Source organism: Ixodes scapularis, unplaced genomic scaffold (assembly GCF_016920785.2).
Source record: "Ixodes scapularis isolate PalLabHiFi unplaced genomic scaffold, ASM1692078v2 PGA_scaffold0__279_contigs__length_252992795, whole genome shotgun sequence".
Taxonomy (NCBI): domain Eukaryota; kingdom Metazoa; phylum Arthropoda; class Arachnida; order Ixodida; family Ixodidae; genus Ixodes; species Ixodes scapularis.
This window is the reverse complement of record NW_024609835.1, coordinates 28,797,530-28,816,276: the sequence shown is the minus strand read 5'-3', so window position 1 is coordinate 28,816,276 and position 18,747 is coordinate 28,797,530. Positions and strand designations below refer to the sequence as shown.

The 18,747-nt window shown below is 42.4% G+C and overlaps 1 protein-coding gene across 1 annotated transcript in view; it reads right to left on the bottom strand.

Moving 5' to 3' along the window:
* The window catches only part of LOC8052348 (venom allergen 3), a 36,083-nt gene that overhangs the window by 10,047 nt on the left and 7,289 nt on the right, over nucleotides 1–18,747 (bottom strand). Inside the window, exon 2 of the mRNA XM_002436108.5 lies at nucleotides 16,197–16,318. Within this exon, the coding sequence (XP_002436153.3) occupies nucleotides 16,197–16,318 (122 nt within the window). The remainder of the gene's footprint in view (nucleotides 1–16,196; nucleotides 16,319–18,747) is intronic.

Genomic DNA, 18,747 nt, shown 5'->3' with positions numbered 1-18,747 from the left:
TAAGTTCATCAAAACCTTTGAATATCTTTCACCATGCATGCTCGAAAGGTGACCTGTAATGGTGTTAACTTAATTAATCGTGTCATTTTTTCAGCTTTCTGGTGTTTTCTGAGTACGCATATGAATGGCGTGAAAAAACATTTATTCGTCTTGGCACTAATTCTGAATGTGAAAGACATAGACCTATGTATAACAGAACGTTTTCACAGTTTCACAATCTTGCCGATACTAAATCGAAGATACCATTTTTAGATCATAGTGTACAAAGAATGTCTTCACAGCTATATGGGGACTTTACCCCATTGGTTAAACTCTGCGTTCGGTGGAGAACTTGCCTCTTGACAATTAGATGGTTTTTCAGAGTCTGCTTTAAGCAGAACGATCATAGACGTCAGCTTAGTGACTGACGAGCGCGCCTCTTTGGTCCTTTTTGTTTTCTGGCTTGGATAGTGTGGGCATTGTAAAAACACAACAAAAGAATAAGACATTTGTAAGACATTTAATAGAGTGCAGTTAGGCGTAACCACTGTCATAAAATTTTTAGCGTGATGCGGTTAAAAAAAGAACACCGCAATATTATTTAGACGTTTTTTTAAACCTGTCACGGGATAGCGGTTTTGACGATGATCATGCCTAGCGGCACTTTATATGGAATGTTTAAGCGCTCGACCGAAGGCTGGCGGCCAGCTGTTTTTCAGGCCTGCGTCGCAGCCGGCTGAAGATATAGGCCAACGATATTGTGCTGCGAACGTTTCTATGTAACCGGTTTGATGCATGCTGCGAATCCGGGGGGACTTTACGCCGTGACTTCTACTCTCACTTTGTTTCTCTCACTCTCTCTCGGTCTGTTTATAAGTGTATATCGTATAATACTCGTATATGCATATGCATGCTTGTGTGCAAATTAATAAAGATCAAGCAGAACGCGGGCATGAGATTCGCGGACAATAGTGAGTTTTAGTATTGCGCATAGGAGCGTGTTCCACACTGCGCGTGCGCGGAGGCCAAAGTGTGGTCTCGAAATCGTGCATAGTAACGACGCGCATACGGAGCGTGGAGCACGCAACGCTAACACGAACTCACAGCGCTTGCGTTTTGCTCCAAGACGCAATACTAAAACGCCCGTTAATCATTCAAAAGAAAAAAAAAAACAAAAAAACACTGTGATGTCGTTGAGCATCAAAACCCGTCGTATGTTCGCGAAAAAGAGAGACTCCTTTTGACTTCTTTGCGTGTTTATTATGAGCTGTATATCGTTTTATCCTCGTGATGCAGAAAAACAAATCTGCAATACCATTTAGTTATTTTAATCGCTTCAATTGTGTCTGAAAATGATCGATCAAACAAAATTTAAAGTATTTGAAGCGATCGCTTGGGCTTTGTTTTATTTGTATGTATTTGGGGCGTTGATGTGATTGTGAACATATTTGACATTTTGTTTCACCGCACTCAGTTCTTGCATTAGAGACACACCTTAAAAAATATATATATTCTTTAAATTTAGTAATTGAAATAGTAAATTTACCCCTGTTGAAACAAAACAGCTTCCCCGTTGTGACATGAATACTCTAAGATCACCAATCACTGGAAAGAAACAAGAACTTCTCATTCCAAAAAGTGAAATCATTCAGAAGCCATATCCGAGAAGATCACATGAGACAGGTCAGATATTATAAAGCGACATGGAGGACACTTTATAAGCCGATGTTCTGAGTCCACAGCGAGGGGGCGACGTCGTTGTGCGCCCCCCTTTCTCTCAGAGATCTGCGCATTCCGGCAAGGTCAGAAATCAGTCGCTCCTCGAGCCGAACAGCTTCCTTGAAACTCGTCCAAGGGGATGGCTGTGGGATGACTCGGTCACGAGAGATATGTCGGAGAGGAAAAGGGTTTGTGCCCCTTGCAGATTTATATTTAGTGGCCCGATGGGGCTCCCGTCTTGGCACCGGCACCAGGGCGTCGTCGGTCTTTGTTTTGAGCCCACGGACGCGTCAATTGGGATAGTGTACTATATTCGGTGACAATGTTCTCTGTCTCAAGGGCAAGGACACGCAGGAGCTCAGAATGGGCTTCCTGATTTTGGACGCCAGTTTGCATGGAGCGCCAAGAATCACGCGTTATTCGCATATGTCGCAATTTGCAACATCTTTCTGGTGAAAAAAAAAAAAAAAAGTAAAAAGCGGCAGAATTTTGCTTTTATCAGGCCAAGCAATTTAAATGGCGTCCCAGAGATTTACACAAATGGCTACACCCTTTCTGCCTCCTCACCACGAGTAATACAAGCTGTATAATTGAAAAATAAATAGTGTGCGTTGCGTGGAACATTCCGCATTCGTAAAGGGCGTAAAATGGCGTGGAAAAGAGCTACGATGAAGTGAAAAGAACGTCCTTTTTGAAGGGTGCCCATCGCATTGGCACCTGCTTTAAAGAGGTTTATCGCACAGTCATTCAAGAAAGATGTTTTTGGATTTTAGAAGTGCTGATGATGTAAGCGTACTTGATTGCCTTGAACAATCGTTTGATGATTTTATGTTTCTTTACCAATCAGATGCTAGCCCAGACACGTTATGGGACTATTTTTCAAGCATGACGTTACGGTGTATTGAGCGATTTATACCAAAGCGCCCTAAAATCGCGAACAAAAATCCTTGGATTACAAGGGAAATAATCCACGCAAAACGACAACTGAAGCGGAGACGAGCGAGTTCACATGGTACAGGTGTAGAAAAAAAAACTTGCATTCAGCGATTGAGTCGGGAGCTGAGGCGTCTAGTTAGAGAGTCTAAAGAAAGGTTTTATAGTATAACACTTAAAAAATTCCTTAGCGAGGCACCTGAGAAGTTCTGGCGGTACGTCAACCCTTCGGCTAAGTTCCAGCAGCGTGCCTCTGACCCAAAAAATGAAAAGCAGAGCGTTGAAAATTTTAGCACTTTTTTTTCATCCGTTTTCACCAACGATGATGGAAATTTGCCAAGCTTTAGTGATTCTTCCAACAATCCTCCCATCAATAACTTAGATATAAGTGAGCAAGGAGTTTTTAACCTTCTACTTAACATCGACTCAAAAAAGAGCCCAGGTCCAGACGAAATTCCGAATGAATTTTTAAAAAGGTATGCTGAGTGGGTTTCTAAATACCTTACTATCATCTTTAGATTGTCTATGAGTAGCGGTTCTTTTCCCAGCGCTTGGAAAATAGCAAAAATTATTCCCATCCACAAGAGCGGTAGTGTTAATGACGTCTGTAACTTTCGCCCCATTTCCCTTACTAGTACATGCTCAAAGCTCCTTGAACATATCATATCTAAACATCTACTGGCTTACCTTGAAAAATATGACATATTATTTAAATCGCAGCATGGTTTCCGCAGAGGTCTTTCCACGACTACCCAGCTCATAGAAACTGTTCATGATCTCTCTCAAAGGATAAACTGTCGTGGTCAAACTGATGTAATATTCCTAGATTTCGCAAAGGCGTTCGACAAAGTATCTCACCCAAATTGCTATTGAAAATCAGTGCTGTTTTTAAGAATCCAGCCATCACGAAGTGGTTTTCCTCTTATCTTTCATCACGGAAACAGTACGTTAAAGTTGGGGGTAGCAAATCCACTATGTCCCCAGTTGTTTCAGGCGTACCCCAGGGCAGTGTCTTGGGTCCTCTTTTATTTTTGATTTACATTAACGATCTGCGCAATGACATCTCGGTTCCAATCAGACTATTCGCCGACGACTGTGTGATTTACAATAAAATTGAAACATCGGCTGATCAAGTCGAATTAAACTGTAACTTAGAAAAAATTAAAAAGTGGTGTCAAAATTGGCAAATGGTGCTAAATCCTGAAAAATCTGTCTTCATGTCTATTACGAGAAAAATAAATGTTTTGGCTTATAATTATTGCATTGCGGGTGCTGAGTTGGAGAGAGTTAAAGAACATAAATACTTAGGCTTAATATTTACTCCTGATCTAAAATGGAACACTCACATTGATAACGTATGCATCAAAGCTAATAAAGCACTGTGGTGCCTTCGACGAAACCTCGCTATTGCAACTCCTGAAATAAAAAGTCTAGCTTATAAGTTATAAGACACTGGTAAGACCCGTCATCGAGTATTCTAAAATTGTATGGGACCCATATACCGTCACAAATTGCAATAAGCTGGAGAAAATCCAGCGACTCGCATCCAGGTTTATTTTTAATAAATACAGCCACGTTCATTCCCCCACAAAACTATGTGAACTTGCCAATCTTCCTACATTTGAATCAAGAACGAAGTATGAAAGGTTAAAGTTTCTTTTTCAGATTATTCATAATTGCGTAAAAATAAGGAAATCCGAGTACTTTGAAATTTCCTCCACCGAATCCTCAAGACATCGTCATAGCATGTACATTCCTAATCCATCTGTTAAAAACGATTGCTTTAAGTACAGTTTTTTTCCGAGGGCTATTAAAGATTGGAATATATTACCTGATTCTGCTGTGTCATCTATGTCGCTAAATTAATTTCTGGACCGTGTCAGTGATATTATTGTATGTGCTACAAACTAAAACCACTACAGCTTGTGTAAAGAAATGTTTCACAACTACGAAGTGATATTCGTTTCGTAAACTGCCGATATGACGAAGCCTCTCAATATGTCTGTAACCTTTGTGTATGCTTGCGTGTAAGCGTACATGTTTGTTTGTTATTGTCCCTTTTTTTCTCCACCCCTGTAATAGCCCTGTGCAAGGGCTGACAGTATCAATAAATGAATGAAATGAATGAATGAATAGGAGGTTCATCTAGTCACTATGTCCAATAAATATTGCTTGTATACCAATGCTTTTTACTTGGAGATTCATTCATTGAGCGTCGACATATGCTTTACGCGTAATAATGACGAGAACAAAGCAACATACTAGAAAAGTTTTGAATCGTGGAGGCGGTTAAGTATATAAGGCAGTGGAGGAGTCAGCAGGGTCATGGTTTCTTCTTCGTGCGTGATTCACTCCGTCTGCATATGCCATTTTTGTGAATGTGAGAACTGCAGCTAGGTGTCACTTGTTACTTGTAAACTCATTGCTCGTAAAAATATCCCTAATAGGCTGCTAAGTTCGCGAGTATCTTATTTTTAGAAAGTTCACCAGGCTTTTCAGGTGCTGATCAACGAACTCTTCGGTTATTGTAATACCTAAAGGGTGTAAATATTTCAGAATGATGGCGAGCCCAATATTTTGGTTATTTTTGATAGTTTAAATAGTTATTAACACATAAAGCATAAAGCTTATCAACTCTATATTTTTAAAGTCTCAAAACTTATCTCATGTAGAGAAAGAGGGAGCGGAGTTTAATCGACGGCTATAAAACATACCGGGTTAATTATCTCGAAATGACACCTCCGATTTGCGGTACATTTTGGGGCTTTTTTCAGGATAAACAAGCATCAGCTAACCAATTTTCTAAAGCATTTTAATAACAAAAACTATTGTGTCTGCTATTAAACATTTAATTGACATTTGATAGTTCTTTGTTACAGTTATTCCTAAAAAGAAATTATTTTTAATTCTTTTGTTCGGCCAAATCTTCGATTTAAGCATTTGGCACTGCATATATTTATGAAATACACAGACTAATAAAAATAGGTATATTTTATTATACGCTACTTAGTCAGATTTGCTTATGAGGACTAAAAAAACTCCAGGTACCGCTTAGAATGAGTCATTTCAAATATTTTAAATTCAAATTAACATGTTTTACCGAACTTGCACTTAAACTGAACACAGAGACGGATAATCCCCTTTCCGCTCAAGTCACTTACCATCTAAGTAAGCCTTTAATTACTTTCGTATCATACTAAATTTTTCAATTTATGTTTGTTAATTTCCTTAGTTTCATTTCAGTCAAATTTTAGAAAAGTTAACAGTCGTGATTCCAGTGTTTTTTTTTTTTGAAACTTCGGATTGATAGATTGATTATAAAACTACCATTATTTCTAGGTTTTCTGCCCATGGATACTTTCTTGCCTGTGCAGTTATACACACATAGAAAAAAATATTTAGAATTATTTTTCGCCAATCGACGACGAAAGATAATGTAATAAATATAAATAGATAATGACCAGAAGAAAGCCTCCCATTTCTTCAGTCAAGAGCTTTCACGATGTTCCTGCTCGAAAGAGAAACCTCTGGCGCCATCTTCCGCTCAAAGTGTGAAATATTCGCGCCTCCGGTGTTTACGCTGGAAGTTTGAAATTTTTAGTGCTGTTCCGTTCTAAATCCCCAAGTTTTCGTTCCGACTCTGATAAAAATTTGTCAGGATAATATTAAGAACTTATCAAAACATGCTGTTTGGTTCGATCATGAACGTTAATTTGATAACTGTCTAATTTTACATTCTACCATGCATTTTTGGAACCTTTTACTACTTGTTAGTCAATATTGAACGAGTGCAGGGACGCCGGAAGAGGGGGGGCAGGGGGGGCCAGAGCCCCCCCAAGTATTCTTATGGGGGGGCTCAGCCCCCTTGCCCTCATAAGAATAGTTCGGGGATATAACGCCAGCCAGGCGCTCGTCACGAAGGCATCATGTGCGTCCATGTTAGGTGCAAGCCACGGAGCAGCAAGGCACAGTCTTGTCGCACGTAGAGATTTTAGACAAAAAAAAATTAGTTTCGGGAGCGCGCTTTTTTTTTTAATCCAATGTCCGTCGTCCATCAGCACGGCGGCTACGAGGGTTTAGAGCAAGCTGGACCCGATCTGCCCGTGGCAAGGCCGGGGAGTGGCGGGCGGGTGCCAACTGGGGCTTAGTATGGGGGACTCTAGAGCCCGGGGATTATAGTTTTGTTGGTGTTGCTGTTGTCGTAGCGTGGGGGATACTGCGACGAGACATGTGTGGCGCCAGATTGTCGCCTCGGACCGGACGCTTTCTGTCATATTTGACGAGCTTTGACGGTTGTTTTCGTTTAGGAAGGTCTCAAGATGTCCTTGCCGGCGACTGGTCCGGTTGAGAGCACGTGATGATCTTCAGGTTTGAAATTATTGGCTCTTCCTTTGAGAGCGAGGGAACGTAAAGGCGCGTTCACACTCTTGCAACCGAGTACGACCGAGAAAGACTTCTTGGGACCGGATGCACTGAGCGGAGCTGGTCCTAAGAGATCGCAAGAGGCTTAAAAACCGGTTTGGTCTCTCTCGGTCGCACTCGGTTGCAAGAGTGTGAACGGGCCTTTAGAGTTGTGATGCGAAAAGCGAGAAATGAAATTAGCGGAGTTCGTCTTAGACTCGGAACCAGAGAGGTGGTCGTCCAAGTTGAATGCGTTTAGATAAACGTTGAAGTTTACGAGAAGCAGCGAGTCAGAGCATCATTCAACAACGTGCCCGCCACCAAGCTCCAAGATCATCGGGGCTGATCCTACCCTCCCAACGACATCGGGAGGGTCCAACCCGTCAGAGGCGTATGCAGTCAGCGTCAGTCAGTGTCTCTTCGACTCCAGCATTACATGCAATGTCTGGCGATCCAAAGAAGATCACCAGCTTCTTCCTACCAGCCCCAAAGCGTACATGCCTAGGAAGCGGAGATTCTCAAGGTAAGATATTCCGCAGTCCTTCTCTTTCTCTCAAACGAAACTCAGATTGTAATATTTAAATTCTTTTTAGTAAAAAAAAAAAAAAAAATAGTACATCATACAAAAACGACAAAAAGGAACATGGCTTTAGCCCCCCCACTCACGATATACTTCCGGCGTCCCTGAACGAGTGTACAGTAAACTGCAAGTTCACGGTACGAAATCAATAATAAAATTAGCCCCCCCCCCCTCCCCCGTATAATGTTGAAAAAAAAACAGCATTATTTTTTATAAACGATAACAAATATAGTGTTATTATATGTTTATTTTTGCTCTGCAAGTTGCTGAATGTAGCTTTTTCGTCCTGCCCCCCCCCCCCCCCCCCCCCCCCAATTCGTAGAAATAAAATTATATTGAATTATTGGTATATAAGCTGGGACACATTTGGGGGTTCAATGGACTTAGTAGAGTCGCCTTATGTTAGAAAGAAAACAATTAAAAAAAGAGATTGCGTCATTTTTTGTTTCTTCAGGAGTAACTGCAGGAGTCACTGTCGCTACCAGGAAGAATGACCTTGAGGTGTTCCAGCATGCAATTGTTTAAATAGTGAAGCGCGTGACCTGTCTACTTTCTCCTTAAAGTTCCGAGTAGAATTCCGAAGTGGTTAGGGAGTTTAATAAAACAAATATACAAAAATGTTCAATAGCTCTATCAGTAAGGAAGTTGGTGCTAACAACTTGTTCGCTGCGGGAAGTGTTGCGGCGTCATTAAGAGTCTGCCATCCTTGATGGTGCTGTGGGATATTATCATCTCTAACAAGAATACAGGCAGCTCATTCGCCAGCATATTTACATTAACCTTCTAGAGAGAACGATTAATTAGACGGGGGATGAAAGCTGATTGGAATTCCAGCCGCAATTTTTTGTTTGTTCGTAAGCGACTTGGAGGAAGCCCACATCCTTCTCGACAGTGATACCTTCATAGAGGAAAAGGGTACACGTTGCTTCTTCCGATTCAGGGTCGGTTTCTTTCCAGCGGAAGTGTTTATTGATTGATTAACACTGCTAATATCATTATGGGATTCCTTGCCGGATGAAACAGTGCAATATAAAACGAAGTGAAATAAACATGAAAGGATCGAAAACCCATTTAAAACAAAGATCGGAAACAAATCTGTCTCAAAACTTTGGTTTTGCGATATTTTGTTGAAGCCAAATCTAGACAACTATAGTGTGCGCAAAAAAAAAAAAACAACAACAACAGAAATACGCGTTTTTGACAAGAGAGGCTTTAGGTGTCAGACGGTTGTGCGTACTAATCGTGCGTACTAATTGGATAATGCTTATCCAGTGAAAAAAATTACATTGTTACATTATTTTAGGTGTCAAATAATTAAATTAAATAGTGCTTGTAGTTCGCATTTACAAATTTAGGCTTGGACTAAATTTAGTCCAAGCTTTCAAACTAGTTTGGAAATGTTTTTTTATATGGTTTGAAAATAAAACGATCTGCATTGTTTGGCATACATAAGGTTTGTGTAACTTCTATTTGTGCACAGATATTTTGAAATGATGTTTGGTTATGCGGGCAGTGTACCTGTTAATGTTTTAATGATAAATGAAAAATAAGTTTAAATGTCGATTTTAATAATTTTTTCCACGAAAAACCTAATTTGCTATGGCGTCAAAGGTAAGTGTACTGACGTGTCTGTCCTAGCCGATATTCAGACTGATAATGAAACCCACCCGTGTATCTAGTTTTCTTTACTTGAGTTAATCCGAAACGATTCTGAAAGATAAGAAGAAAAAAAAAAAAAAACACTGAGTAGTGTCTGAAAAGTTTATGTATAGGGGGCAATAATTTTCGCAAGGGATGGGTGACACTAAAAAAGTGGCAAGGGTCTCTTCTGCAAAGTTGTTTTTTTAACCCTTGCATGCTGATAAAGTGTAGGCTGCACACGGTGCCGTGCGACGATGGGTATACGCTATTGACTTTAGAAACAGGCTTCTTGGTACTCAAAATCGCGTTTCGGGAGGCCGAAGAAAGGACTAACAATAGTATTTCAAATCGTTCCTGTGTACTAACACGAACGAATTAGTGCGACTTCCTGATACAAAGCAAGAGTATCTGTTGATTTTTCGGAACCATAAAATTATTTAACGACCGGGTCTGAAAAGGCGACTAAGAAGAACAAACGATCCGGTGACTGTCTCAACGAAAACCATTACGTCCATACCCTTTATCGTGTTTCTCCATCGTTCTCTTTCCAGGTCAACCCTTTGAACTGATGCCTAATGAATTCATGGCAAAGACTACAAAAAGATTTCAGTGCCAGTTCGTTACCTTTACATACGACAAATGAGCTATTTATTGTTATTTTATACAAGTAATAAAAATATTAGTGGCTTTACGATACACGTAAGCTAACAAAAATAAGTGCAACATCAGTAGAGTTTTGGCGCCTGAAAATTCGAAAGAACCTCGTAATTGCAAGGTCTAGCGTCCTTTCTAATGTCCGAATGGAAATGCTCGGCCTTCGGCGCTAAGATCTGACAAATTCATGCTTATTGATCATTCTAGCGTTGCTCTGACATCATACATGCCGCCTTGAACCTGACCGTTGTTAGCGCTTTAGGAATAGCGTAATCCAGTCGGACCTCGATTGTATTATACAATTCTAAAAAAAACAAAAACAAAAAAAAAACCACCGTTTGGCATCGTTTTTTTTTTATTGCTTCGTTTTGTTGTTTTTAGATGTTGTGAATAAACCGAGAAAAACTTCGTGCTAGAGAGATTAACGCTGTACAGCATCCAGCCAGCGTGTACCTCATCGATCTTGTGACAACTGCATTTCTCCGTGAAAGCCACGTGAATTTTTTTTATCCCTTCCGTCGTTTGGTTACCGTTTTGGATTTGGCTGGCGCATTAAAAAGCCTACCCTTTGTTAATATAGACATGACCGGTAAGCCAAACCGATTGCCTTTTTTAGTGGCCAGCAAACAGCCTACTTTCTTGAATGTTCTCTTTGAGAAGATTCTGTACGGATAATGCTCCTTTATGCACTCGAAAGTCGAATAACTGCTCTTTTAGGACGATAGCGGAGCATTATTGATTAAATAGGGACGTGTTTTAATGAGTAATATAAATAAGCTTTGTATAATTAGTTTAGTCAATAAGACGAGCGAGTGTATAGCACGTAATGATCAGGCAGTGTCAGTAAGCGTCTGCTGAAATTGCTTTACCATTGGAGCATGATATCGATCAGTTGACCTTCTCATTGATGAATTGACTAACTGAAGGATAGTTGATGTTCCCAAAGCATCGCGGTACTGTATGCGCTCGGAGACTTCTGAAAATGTCGCATCACAGCATGACCTGTATACACGATGTTGTAGGATTTAATAATGTGCAAGTGCGAAATATGTGCCCCAAGAGTCGTGTGTACTGATAGCTCGAGGTAATCCGCAACACAGTTGACTATAGTTATGGGTAAGGATGAGATTGAACGTCGGAGAGGACAAGAAGAGCAACAGTTCAAGGTATACTTGAGAGAATTGGTTAGGGATTACAGAGAAATCATTAAAAACTGGAAAAGAGTTTTGCTACAAAAAATTGTAAAAAGAAAGTTACCTTTATTATTGCATTTGGCACCATGTGAACCTTATCTTAAATTTTAATGAGCGCGCGATCCCCACACTGTTTTGTTGCACTATCACGTTTACGAATGGGCAATTCTTTTAAAACACGTCCTCACAGTGTGCGTGCGTAATCTGTTGCGTAGCGTGATCAGCGCGGGATTACAAAAAACAAAACAAAACAAAAAAAAACAAAAAAAAAACAGAACAAAGCAAACATATTAAAACAATGCGGATATCCATATTGCACATGCACGTGATTATCATAACTCGTTACTTTACACTCCATTTATCAATTTTACTTCAGGAAATTCGAAAAATAATCCGAACCCTCGTAGCGTCCGCCGACGTGTTAAAAAAAAAAAGAAAAGACAAGAAAAGAAGATATTTCTGTGAGCTTACTCCAATCGCTAACACGCAGCTTTTATTTTGTTTTATCCAAGTGTAGTATGAAGAGTGTTGTAGCGAACACCTCCCCTCGTCTTTGTGCGAAGGACTGACTGGCTGCGTGACCCTGACAGAGAAATTAGTCACCGCTATCATTCTTTCTGAAGTTATCAAAAAGTAATCAATTACTTTGATTACTTTTCATGATACCGACAAGAAAAGGAAGGCGCCTCTACAAGTCTTTAAAAAGTTACCCAAACTTCATAAAATACACCTGCGATGACTCCCAATCGCAACGCATTTTACCAGATCATCTATCCTAGCTAGGTCATTCGATGCGGAGTTTAACTTGTCACTTTTACAATTATCTTTACAGCGGTAGCAGCTAGTGCCTCCTTATGCAAATATCCGACGGCGTCCGTATGAAAAAACCCACGTGATTGTAGGGAGCGCAAAGATAGATTATTCAGTGGCTCTAGACCGCGCGCGACCAGGAAAGGAGTTCAATGTGCCGCCTAGACGCCACGTTTTCGTATCTGTCATTGCATTGGTCACATAATGCAGCGGAACACGTAGTTTTTCTTTAGTAGTTTTTGTCTGCGACGTCATCTTTGGTATTGCGCGGTCTTCATACTCTCGGGTTTGTTTTAGTCGTTTTATTGCCAGAACACGGGAGATAGATGGTGACGGCGCAGACCTCGATCCCTGGAAGAATCCTAGCCGAATCTTAAGTTATTCGCATCGCTAACACGACGACTTAGATACTGCTTGTTCCGCTGTGTTCCCAGCCACGTGCGTGACGAAATTAATGTGTCTGCTATGCCGCTGTGCCTGGTGAGCCCTGTGTTGAATTTCAATTGACCGTATGAACCAGGGCGGTAACTTTGAGCTCGCGCTCTTAGTTTTCATTCTTATAAGCTTCAACCCGTCCCAATAAATGACGGCTTGCTTCTTCTGCAAAAGGAAACGTGCGCGGACACTAAATGACCTCCTCTGCGTAATGGTCGTTAATTCCGGCACAGAGCCGTTACACTGAATCTCCTTAGACAGAAGAAACCCGCATGTAAAGTGCAGCGCGTCCCCGCAAAAAACTACGCGTACAATGCGAGCGTTTTTTTTTTTTTTTATTGCAAAATTATGTTGCGCGTTGCCGAACGCTCAACCTCAGGCAATGCTAGCAGTTCGGGTCAGATATGCGAATGTTTCAGAACTAACCGTTATCTAATTAAAAAGGGGTTTTATGGAACTATCAACGGGAAAACGGGGCCAGTTCCCGATAACTGACGCCATTCCTAAATCCATGCGTTTGTGGGCTACAATTAATTGTCTCGCTGCGACCTGCTGCTGACACAACGGGACCCCGCCTTCCCCTAGCCAGCCATTCAGTATACCATGAATGAGGCTGTTATAAGCGTACGATTCTTGAGCACGTCTTTGTCCGAAGCCAAGCCGGAACGTTGATACAAGTTCAATCCAATGTTGTTGTAAAAAAAAAAAAAAAAAAAAAAAAAAATATATATATATATATATATATATATATATATCCTTAAACTTTGGTCTAAAAACATGCGTTTCGTGTAACGCTTGTCAAATTATGAGGTGCTGGAGAAAACCAGCCTTCTCCGTGAATTCCTTATTTCAAACTTTTTTTTTTTCGCGTTCCGTCCATTGAAAAGCATGCTTGAAGGGCCTCAGGACGCACCTCGTATCGCTGCGCCACAGTGTTCTTCCGCAGCATAAAGGTCATCTGCTTTCATCGCCGTCACCATGGCAACGAATGGCGATTTTCCGAACGCCGTCTGCAACCTAAAGTTCAATAGCTTTGCAATGAGCAGCCGCAGACTGTCGCCGCGACGCGGCGTGAACGCAAGCGGCGTATGGGTTAACACACTCCCCAGTGATGCACGCACCGCCCGAAAAGGTCATGTGGCGTTCGTTGCCATGGTGACGGCGATGAAAGCAGACGGCTTTTTTTCTGCGGAAGAACACTGCGGCGCAGCGATATGTGGTGCGTGCTGAGGCGCTTCTCGCATGCTTTTCAGTTGGTGGAACGCGAACAAAAAGAGTTAGAAATAAAGACTTGACGCAGAAGGCTGGTTTTCTCCAGCGCCTCATAATTTGCCGAGTCTTACACGAAAAGCGTGTTTTTATGGCCACCCCGCGCCCTTTTTTTTTTTATTCGTAGCATGGGTCTAAAATATTAAACTGCCGGCAAGCCGGTCACGCTAAAGGCTCGTTTACACAGTTGCGTTTGACTGCGTCAAGAGTGCTTGCGTTGAGCTGGTGCTATGTCGACCCTTTTATGACGAGCCAGTGGGGAAACACTGCGCTGCACAACGCAACACAGTTGACGCAACAATATATTAGAATTTGTGTTTACGACTGTTTTCAGCTAAAGCAGTGTCTCTGGATTACCAGTTATAATATTTTTTTTTCGATATTGTGTGTGGTTTTATAAATTTAACGGCTCAAAGTTTGGTTTCGGGCATTTAGAGCAAAACCGAAACTATCAGCTAGCTAGAGGGATGGCAAGACTGATCATCAACTGTACGGCCGCGACGTGACGTCACAAAGTTGCTGCGGTACGCGGTACAACCAATGTTATTAGGTTACCTCAGTCGTGGAACATCAGCAGAAAGGGGTACCCCCCCTCACTCACTTCAGTCCGTCTCCCGTCGTTTGAAGCGCCATCTAGATTTTCGTTTTATAACTATGTTCCATAGAATACGGTGGAACGCCATTTAGACTCTGCGCTCCGAAACGTACGCATTCCTAGGATACACTGCAGTTACCATGGCAGCCATCCGGCGCGTCGGACGACGGGAGGCGAGTCGTGGTGAGTGAGGGGGGTACTGCTCGTGCAAGCAGCGTCTGTGAGCAGTTCCGTAACTGAGCTAATCTAATAACGTTGGGTACAATTATTCAACAACAGCTACACCGCGACGTGACGTCACAAGTGTCTGCGCCAGTGTTCCTTAACTAAATGCTAACTCGCCTTCCGCCCGCTAAAGAGCAGCTGGGCGGTATATTTAAAATCGGTGTTAGTGGAGTACGCGGCTTCACCGTGACGTAATATTTCGGCTGCGATCATATTTCGTGCCACTAAAGCGATACCAGTCATTTATTTTGGTTTCGTTTTGGACCAGAGTTGCCCTTTGAGTCAAATCTGCGTGAATGTGACCTTGACTGCCCGACGCCGCATAGGCCTTGAGCTGTCGACGACCTCGACTATTCCTCTGTACCGCAGGATCTTGCCCTAAACCCTGAATGGTAACGCTAGGCTGTCACGATCGTTGAATCTCGAGAGCATCGCGCTCTTAGTTAGAGAGAAGCTCACGTGATTAGGTCAGTTCGATTTGATGTAATTCGAGGGTATCCTGGTATAATACACTAACTCCTCAAATACGATAATAGGATAATAAAATTAAAACGAAGTAACCAACCGGTTGGTAAAATACAAACAGTAGTTGCAAACAGAACACCAATTTGTATAGCATTCGAACACAAACGATAGATTTGCTAATCTTTTGATGCCCTTTCCTCTTTCCCCAATACGAAGTGGCAGACCACGATGATAAGCAAGGTTAATTGAGTTTTAATGTGAAACGTTTATAGGCTAGGTTTTTAAATGAAGTGAAGCCACAAAAAAACGTAACCGCGAATTTTCCCGCTAATTTTTGGCGGGAAAATGACACCACATGGCTTCATGTCACGTGACCTTACACAAATTCAGTTTCCTCGCTCAACTTAGTGAAACAAGTGACGTCTCGTGCCATGATATGTCACGTGACCTATATGCAAATTCAGTTTCCCCGCTAAATTTAGTGGAAACAATGATGTTACATGGTTTGATCTCTTGTGACCTACGCACAAATTTAGTTTTCCCGCTAAGTTTAGAGGAAAAATTGACACGTGACCGACCGCAGCTTGTCAGTTCTATGGAAACAGGCCACCCGACGGGGAAAGTGTCAATCAATCAATGAGTCAATGGGGTGGAGAGGCACGTGACCACTCCAAGGTCAACACAAACGCTCCCGTGTCGTGGTGTCACGTGTCTCGCTCCAACGCTCTTATTGGGTGCGTGGGCCTTAGCTTCCACAGTTCGCCATTTGCGACACATTTTTCATCTTTCTTTTTTGATCATCAGTCTATCTATCTATGGACTAGTCAGTTTCATCTCTCCGAGGCAACAGATTCTATTTAATAATTAAAAAGAAGGCGATTTAATTTTCGGATGTTTAGCACAAATTAAATATGCGGAATCCCCAACATCCTTTTATGTCCAGCGTGAAAGGAACAATCAAATCTTGCAAATATCGAATTTCAAACCTCAGAGAAAGCGACTGGGCAATAAAGAACAAGCCGTTTTTTCTGTTAACTTTGTTTTTGCTTTTAGAAATGAATAATACCAAACGAATTGATTCCCATGTTGCAATGACCTATGAATGCGCAATCATGGCATCACGGGTAGTGGCAGGACGGGATGGAGGCCAACCTACTACATGCTATCGACACATAGCTTGGCCTATTTTTCCTAATGTTCACATCTTTATAATCACATTTCGTTGCAGATTGGGGGCTGTTTAACCAGAAAACAAACGAAGCGAGAACGCGGCAGGCTGGAATGCTGCACATCTTACCAGGGCTCTCATGTTCGAGGCGGCAGGTAGACCTCTCTGAAATCCTCCGGCAACCCAGGCCCTCAACTGGTTGTGCAGGTCCAAGATGTGCAGCTGCTGGGCCTTGGTCACTCCGCCTGAGCCTGCCCGAAGAACGAGGCGCGTGAGATCACCAGAGCTATAGGAATCGCATACATATGGAGTGTGGCCGTGAAGACCAGCACATTTAGCACGCCTTGGAAAATTCCAAATCTAATCGCACGTACCTGAAACTGGCCACACGAACGTCGCGTCACAAAGGTTTTATGTCTATTTTTATGTCTATTTTTTTTAGAGCTAAACTCGGAGGTGGTGAAATGTTAAAAATAGTGCAAACATCGTCTGCACACAGGTTTGCGAGCTTGCTGCCGTGTGGTCGTCGGTCACATATTTCGTTAAAATTATTACACATCGCAATTATTCCGCTCATCGCAAGCCTCTACAAACCACCCCCGGCGTTTTACGTTCAGCTAATCACCCGGAGCGAGTCGAAAACCAATGAGCAGACCACGAACAGGCTGGTATAGAACATAAAGGATACACTGCCGCCATTTTTGCATTATATTTAACATTTCACCATCCCTAAAATTGATCTCTAAAACAAAAGAAAGAAATATATATATATATATATATATATATATATATATATATATATATATATATATATATATATATAAAGAGAAAGAGAGAAAGAGGGAGAGAGAGAATAGACACAATACTTTTTACGAAACGACGTTCGCGTGCCCAGTTTCGGGTATATACGTTTAGAATTTGAATTTTGTAGGGCGTGGGCCAAATGTGCTGGTCTTTGCGCACCCTGTATACATGTAAAGTTATCAGGTTTACAATGCCCGTGGCGCTAACAATGTTTCAATGCCCGTGGTGTAAAGATAATTAAGCTATTAATGTACGAAGAGCGTGTTGATGCGAGTCAAGATTGAAAAAAAGAATAAACATTTAGAACGAAGACGACACATACCGGTAACCTAGGCCATTAAATCAGTTCTTCAATAAATACGTAAGGAACAAAGCGGCAAGTAGTATCGTTTCAATAAATATTGAAACATGCCCATGGTACTATCCATCACTTTTAGGGACTCTCACTCGACAAATTCACGCAACATATCATTATATGTATCAGCGCCTGAACACACGTTACACCCGCTGAGGCGGCTTCGACTTAATCGCAACGTTAACTCGAATGTGCATATTCCGGTCACTTCTGAGTCACAATAGCAGAGCTAACGATATTTTCGATGTGTTTATTCGGTACAACCGAAGGTATTATACTCTGGCTTACACTAGAGCGAATTACTTCTTCAAGGTAACTTACTCAAGGCTGCTCTCAAGTGCTTTGCAGAAAATTATACGTTCCAGATATCTTAGAGTAATAGACGTCTCAAAATAACCAATCATACATGGGTGCAGTTTGTCGATCACGTTAGCGTAACCGCATGATTGCAAGTCAAGCCAGTGTACGCAAATGTAAAATAGGCATAAAGAAGATTGGTCATTCAGACTATGGTCTGTTTTGTCACCAGCAGGTTCGCCACAAGCAGACGAGTATGTGTTGCATTTTGACCAGAACCTCAGGGCGTCCCATACTTGTCGTTCCAAACGCGAAACAAACACGACTGAAAAATTAACCGCACGGTTTCGCCTTCGTCCTGGGAAGAGGACAGCTTTTACGAGGCGCCGCTTATGGTCAGACTTCCGTGCAGCCGCACGCTTGGCAGATATCCGAAGAAGGAGCCTCGACCGGGGGATATCCTGCGAGCATCGAGACCGTGGCCTTTGACGTCGACCTCTGTCTCGGCGTGCTCTCGTGTTCGGTCGGCTAATGACGTTTCGAAGCGAGAAGAGGGCAGGGATCGCCCTAGAAGGTGCGAGAGCGAGGCGGCGTGTCTCGGCAAAACCACGTAAAAAACAAGGCCGGCGACTCCCCCCGAGCCAAACGTCATCACTAGTGACCCTCCACGCAGACGGCCAACGCCGTCAGCATCGTCGACAGCGCGTCTTGTAGCGTCTCACAACAAGGGGGACGTTATGCGGAGAGCAAGTCGTCTGCTTCTTGCGCAGAAGTTGTGGTGACGTCACAAAGGCGCCGAGCTCTGATTGGCTTTGATTGAAAGGATAGTGGGTAGACCTCAATGCTAGATTCCTTGAGGTCTACCCACTATTTCTTTCTATCGGCTTAAAAGAGCTCGGCGTTTTGACATAATCCCAAGCCCTGTACAAGAAGCAGACGAACTTGCGCCGCGCAAGCACGCGACGACTCCAAGATGGACGCGCCTGCTGCTCTACGGCGGCGTCTTTCGTCCATCTTCATCGTGTTTGCCGCTTGGGACGCGTCGGGGCAACTCCACCTAAGAGACAAGGCCGTAGTGCTGACATTTCTGCGTTGCCAGGGAAGGCCAACGCTGGACACAGATTGGAAACGAGTGCTGCGTCAGCGCTCGGCGTCGAGTCAAGTTTGAGCCGAACGTTGACGCAATCGTCGCGTCCAATCTGTGCCCAGCGTTGGCCTTCGCCG